Raw genomic sequence first — 7,107 nt, forward strand, 5'->3', positions numbered from 1 at the left:
TCTAAAGCTACCTAATGTAGGACAACAATAATAACAACTCAATTAGACAACAATAAACAAAAAAACATCAAATTGCATTAATATAAATCAAAATAAACAAGAGTTCATAAGATCAAAAGCAACAAAATAAAGGAAATAACAAGTGAAACTAAGAGAGCAAGGGTGTAATAACAAGAAATTGTAAGAAAAACTAAATCAAGACAAGATAAAAATCTAAATCTAAGAGAAAACTAACCTAATTCTACCCTAATTTTAGAGAGAAGAGAGAGCTTCTCTCTCTAGAATATAACCTAAAGCATGTTCTAAAACTAAACCTAATTGCTCTCCCCTTTCATCCTTCTTGAATTTGGCTTCAAATAGATTTAGAAATGAGTTGGATGGGCTCTGGAAGGCCAAAAATCGCGATCCACGTGTTGCATTAATTGAACTCACGTGATTGCATTCGTGCATACGCATGCCTGACTATGCGTACGCATGGCTGTACAAATTACAAACGTGCGTATGCATAAATGCTTGTGCGTACACATGGTCGTAAAAATTGCAAACGTGTCTATACATGAATGATTGTGTGTACGCATGGTGGTAAAATACTCCAAACTCCATTTCTTCATGAATTCTTCACTTTTGCATGCTTTTTCCTCCTCCTTCAATCCATACTTGCCTTGTAAACCTGAAACCACTTCATCAAACACATCAAGGCATCAAATAGAATTAAAGTTAATTAAAGGCCTAAGAAGCATGTTTTCATTCTTAAACACAATTTAAGAAGAATCCACAAAACTATGCTATTTTAGTGAATAAATATAAGAGAAGTCAATAAAATCCACCCAATTAAAGCAAATAAATATCATAAAATGTGGATTTATCAGTTACCCAAGAAATAACTCACAAGTATGCGCCTGACTGAAAAATAACTTTTTGGTAGGCATCCCCACTTTAAACATTTCTAGTTTATTGGAGCCAGACACCCATCTTTACCAAATCTCTTCCCAATCAATGCGCTACTCTGACTGAGGTTCTCTTTCCAACTAGTACTTTGTTTCTAATTGAGGGTCACTACCTAACCAACATGGTACCTTGGCTAGGGATATGTGAAAATATTAGAATTTACAATTTAGAAATTTAAAGGTAAAATTTAAATTAAGAAAATTAAATTGAGCGCGAAAATATAACTACTTTGGAAAAAATGTGTACCAGCGTTAAAATAACTGTACCAGTTTAATGTTGTCCAATACTACAAGTGAGATAATTAATTATGAATGAAGAAGGTTAAGAAACTAAAATTTATAACTTGGGAAGGTAAAAATAATTAGGATACAAATTAAAACACTAATCTTAAAGGTTTTGGCCCAATTTCGGGCAATGGGCTAAAACAACTGAATCGGGCCCATGTTCAGCCCAAGCCCACACTTATAACACCCTCCACACCTCTCATTCAGCCACATTCCCCATTTACACTAAGAGAGTGCAGCTAGGAAGAGAGGAAAAGAGTGCCCTTGCCACTATTCACCATTGATTTTAAATCATCATAACTTGCAATTTGGAGTTCTGATTGACAAGCCATTTATAGTCATGCGTTTGTCTTAGAATCCTCTTTGTTTCTATCAAAACAAAGTGGTAAGGAACCTCAAATTTCTCATCCAGTTCTTTATTTCCTTTAATTTCACGTTTTTGGCTATATGGATATTGAGAAAATTGTGATTTTGGTTCTTTAGGGGCACTCTAGTATGGATTCCATGTGGGTTCTATCCCAAATTTGAGTGGGTTAAGGTAAAAAATCTCAATCCTCCAATTTTCCCATTACATGCAAAAACCTATGTTGAATTATGTGAAAATTTTTTTATTAGATGGAATAGAGCTTGTATGGATTGATTTTGGGGTGAAGCGGAATTAGCCTGGTATTTTTTGGTGCAAAATTGGATTCATGAATCACCTTGGTGTGAAACTGGTGGAATTTGGAGTTGCCCAGAGGAAATTAAAGTGTTGGAGATATTGATGTCTAAGAGGTACAGGTTTTAGTTTCGAGTGGGCATTATATAAAATTATGTGAATACTTAGGCTAATTGTCCCTAGTATAGAATTGAACGAATTTTGATTGTGATTGTGATTAGTTGAGTGGATATGTGTATGAGTATGATTATGAGTTAAATTATTATGGAATGTTTGATTATGATGATGATTTATGTGGATATTGGGCCAGAGGCCGTGATAGGGTGAGAAATCCTCTAGTAGGTATGTTGAGGTAAGTGGTGTGAATTATTGTATGAGAATGGGATGATTAATGATTTGGTTGTGAATTTTGATATATGAATATTATAATTGATTATGGAATTGAGTGAATTGTTAGATTGTTAATATTGAATATTGATGGAAATTGTTGGGAATAATTGGTTGATTGGATAATTGGGTTAATTAGGTTTGGATTGATTGGAAATTGATGATTGGGAGTAGAGGAGCTTTGGTTTGTAAGTGGTTTTTGAATAAAATAGAATTGAGTTGAAAAATAGCAAAAGGGAATATTTGGGTAAAAACCAGTTTTCAACTAACCTCGACAGGACATAACATGGCATTTAGAGTTCGGAATTGAATAAAAGTTGTCTTAAATTAAAACTAGTCAAAATACCTATAAAACCATCTAAAGATGAGGGAAACCGAAATTTTTTAGAGAAAGTTATGAAAGATTGAAACTAGGCTTCGTCCAACTTGCTTCGGGTTAAGCAGTTAAATACCTGCCTAGGTAAGATGCAAGGTTGGTGGCTTGTCCCACTTACTCAAGGTAAATGTTTGAGACACCTAGATAAGATGCTAGGGTTGAGACTTTGTCCCACTTGCTCCGGGTTGAGATTTGCAAACATCGCATGGGTAAGATGCAAGGGTTGCAATTTGTCCACTTGCTCCGGGTTAAGCAGCTAAGATGCAAGGTTTGCGGTTTAGTCCCACCTGCTCCGTATTGTGGTGTTCCATATCCGGGTTAGCTATCGGATGTGTTGGGTATGGATTTCTAATCAACAAATGAGCTCAATGGCCATAGAACAGACTTGCATCATTTGTATTTGTGTGTATTGTTTTGGTGTGCATCTTGTATTTGGTTTGCCTTCTTGATTAATGTTACCTATATGCTATTTGATCTAGTTGATGTATATGTTTTTCTTATCTGTGTATTCCTTGTATTGTATTGTCTTGTCTATGTTTCCAAAAACTCCAATGTTCTCTTTCCATACTGGTTCACTGCTCTCCCTCACCAGCTCGATTCCATCTGCTGAAAGGAGATGCCAGTAGTGGTAGCAAGTGTGCAAGTAGCGGGAACCCCACCCCACAAGCCAGAAATACATACGACAGTGGAGTAGATAGAGTGAATTAATGGCGGGATTTGAAATAAAAGGAGGAATTGATGTCATATTCGGGATAGTGATTGAAGCACGAGGACAGTAGCAGCAACAAGTTCCTCACCTTAAAACCTATTAGTGCCTATAGCATCTTTTCTTTTAGCTTTTTGTTTGTAGCAGGAGATGAAGTAGTCAGACATATTAGTTGCATTAGGTGGGAATTTAATTTCAAATGAAGGAGGACCTAGTGGGATAGTTGTTGTGGGTTCCCTCTGTGGGTCGGACTACTTGCCTCTTTTTTTACAAAAACAAATATGCTAGAGAATCACATACACAATGTAGAATCGAGATTATGAATGGCTCGACTTTTATTATTGGTTACTAAATACTCTTTCTATGTATCAAATTCTGTTTTATTTAACCAACTTGAGTTGGTCGAGTGATCCATTCACTCACTTAAACAAGCTAAGTGTTAGGAGTCGAATCCCGCCTTATGCATGCAGCAACTTGGACCACCATTTGGGCTTGTTTATGGATATGGGCTCACTTCATCAATTTGAGGCCTAAATCATTTCTTTTATTTCTGAAGGAAATTTGTTGTTGTGATGAACAATTGTTTCTTTGAGTTGTGTGTATGTGCGCCAGATGCAATTTGGGCTTGTTTTATTGCATCTTGAACTAGTTTTAATTAAATTAATTTTTTGCACACTAAACAAAATAATCAAGCACATAATTGGCTTTTTAACCATTAATAATGTTTAGTCATCATCTATAAAATGTTGTTAGTTCTTTAACTTCAAAAATCTTCCTCTTGATGACAAACACCATAAAATGAATTGAAAAGAAATTAGAGGAGTTTTAGGAACTTTCCTTTTATGTTTCCATTGATTTGAAGCTCCCGCTGAATGTTTATCTTTCTCAACCTGATATAAACAATCTTTACATGGAAATAGTACCAAACAACCAAGAATTTTACAAATAGTTTTATATTTTAGGGAACCTATTTGATCACTAGCCAACATTTGCAAGGCAATTTATTTGTTCAAAAATCACCATCAAAACAGCCTTGATACAAATATTAGTCAGAGCTACTTAGTCAAAAACTCAGATACCAAGCATAGCTATGATCAATAAGCAAGTATAATCAATATTCACCATCAGAGCAATATGCATAATTAGAGCTGGAAATGATAATTTAAAACAATTTCAAAATAGAAACAGCATCCTGTCTCAAGCATAATAACAATTTCAACATAACTATTTCAATTCATTTTCACAACACTTCCCGTTTTGTTATAAAGGAGGAAAACCTACAGAAAAAATAGTTCAATTTGCAAATCATAAGTGCAAAATAGGTAATTGTGTCAGCGTCAAAGTTAAGTTCCTACGACTATTACAGTCATCCATCAATAAATAGTATTCAAACAATAAAATCTGAAGACCAGTATTCAGAAAAAAATGGATTTTAAATAGCATCAGCATCAGACAGAGGCTAGACATTAGATCCCTCATCCTCAGTTCCAAGAGGATCATCTTCTTGATCAAACATTGCTTGGTCATCTTCCAAGGAAGCTATGTATTTGAGCAGCACTTCAACTCGGCTTTGAGACTTCCTAAAGGAGTTCTCGTTTTGAATAGCTGGTTTTCTAGCTTGTTGGCTCGAGTTGATCATCTATTTAATGAGATTCACAAACTCTTGTAAGATGTCTTTTACAATGCCATTCATTAAGTACTTGTGGGAGGATGATGTCCTTGCAACAGATGGAGGAAGAATATTTTCATCCTCTTCTTCTAATACCGTGTCCTTAGCTACCTTTGAGTCTTTTTCCTTTGATTGTTTTACTATACTACTGCCCTTAAAATAAGGAGAGGACAAAAGAGAAGCGAAAGCCACAGCAACAACAAGCACAGGGTTGAATGATCTTTAGAGAGGTATTTAGAACATGCAAGTACCACAAAATATTAAGATGTTCATATGGAAGGTAGTCAACGACAGAATTCCGGTAAAGGAAAATTTGTTAAAAAAAATCACTAATAATCCTATTTGTTCGATTTGTTTTCAGGAGGCTGAGATTGCGGAACATGCTATTTTATGGTGTGAATGGACTAGAGCAACATGGTTTGGAGCCCGAATCCAGTGTACTCCAACAAAATTATGAGTAACATTATTGAAAAACTAGATTAAAGGATTTCTTAAAAAAATCAACTCAAAACAAACAAACAACAAGGAGGAAAAATGGAGCAGAATTGGGCACCTAATCTGGGCTATATGGAAAACAAGAAATGATGCAATTTTTAACCACTCTAAACGAAACCCAATGGATACCATCTTCTATGCTAAATTTCAAGAAATTAGCTATAACAATGCTAAAGAAACAGCTAGCATCTCATCTCAAATTCAGAGAACAAGAAACAAAATACCTGTCAAGTGGAGATCCCCACCCAAGGAGTGGCTAAAGCTCAACATCGATGCAGTTATTTCAGAGAGCACAAATAGAGTAGCCATAGCTGTAGTGATCAGGGACTTGAGGGGTGAAATCAGAGGAGGTTTTGCTTCCAATATCCTTGTAAGCTCAAGCACTATGGCCGAAGCCTGGGAAATGAGAGAAGCTTTGTTGTTAGTGAAGAATCTAGAAAGGGGAAAGGTAATTATTGAATTAGATTGCCTTACCCTGATTGAAGCAATTAAGTCTGGAGCGGAGCTCTGGGAAATTGATTCTATCCTCCATGATATCCAATCTCTCCAATTGGATCTCCCTGACTACAACTTCACTTGGGTTCCTCGTGAAGGGAACATCCTTGCCCACACAATAGCAGTGCTCAAAAACTCCAATGTTCTCTTCCCATCCTGGTGCACTACTCTGCCTCCCCAGCTCAATTCCATATGCCGAAAAGAGATGCCAAAAGTGGCAGCAAGTGTCCAAGAACCAGGAACCCCACCCCAATAGCTAGAAATACATACCGCAATAGCGCAGCTAGAGTGATTTAGTGGTGGGATTTGAACCAAAGGGAGGAATTGATATCATATTCGGGGTAGTGGTTGAACCACAAGGACAGAAGTAGCAACAAGTTTCTCACCTTGAAACCCATTAATGCCCATAGCGTCTTTCTTTTTAGCTTTCTGTTCGTAGCAGGAGAATGAAGTAGTTAGACATATTAGCGGCATTAGGTGGGAGTTTGGTTTTATTAGGTGAGAATTTAATTTCAAATGAAGAAGGGCCTTATAACACCCTACCACACAGAGCTTTACACCTAGGATGTAAAACAGAGATGGCGAGCGCTACGACCTCTAAAAATAAAATATTATATATAATATAGTTGAAAAGAAGATTTATCTAGGAGTCTTTGAAGGAAAGATAAAACAAAATGTTAAATGGAAAAGCGCAGCTTCTCTCGAAAGCGTTAACGCAAAACAGGATGAGAGTAAACTAAACATGAATATATATAAAAAAGAGTTTCAAGATACAGATAATAAAGCTTCTGACCCAGCTCACGAAGTTAAAACCGGCCAGAGGATATATACATATATACAAAAACCCAAAAGGCCCAAAAGACAGTCTACAGAACCTATTTCTCCAAATCAACATCTAAGAGGGATAATGTAACACCCTAACTTTTAGCACCTCATGATCGCACTAAAAGTTCGAGTGCTACTTACCTCTATTCCTTTATTTATATACTATGTTCATTTCTCACATAGCAATATATACATAGACTTATTCCAAGATTCTCAAATACAAGTCCTGCCCATCTAAAAATCAAAGACAATAAATGGCAAGGG

General features: G+C 36.0%; 1 protein-coding gene across 1 annotated transcript; it reads left to right on the plus strand.

Annotated features, from left to right (window-relative positions):
- The first annotated feature begins 5,644 nt into the window (after positions 1 to 5,644).
- Positions 5,645 to 6,274, plus strand: LOC107471147 (uncharacterized). The gene has a single exon (XM_016090591.1). The coding sequence runs from the start codon at positions 5,645 to 5,647 to the stop codon at positions 6,272 to 6,274; it is 630 nt and encodes a 209-aa protein (XP_015946077.1).
- The last annotated feature ends 833 nt before the right edge of the window (positions 6,275 to 7,107 follow it).

The sequence above is a fragment of the Arachis duranensis genome, chromosome 1 (assembly GCF_000817695.3).
Source record: "Arachis duranensis cultivar V14167 chromosome 1, aradu.V14167.gnm2.J7QH, whole genome shotgun sequence".
In the NCBI taxonomy this organism is placed as follows: Eukaryota; Viridiplantae; Streptophyta; class Magnoliopsida; order Fabales; family Fabaceae; genus Arachis; species Arachis duranensis.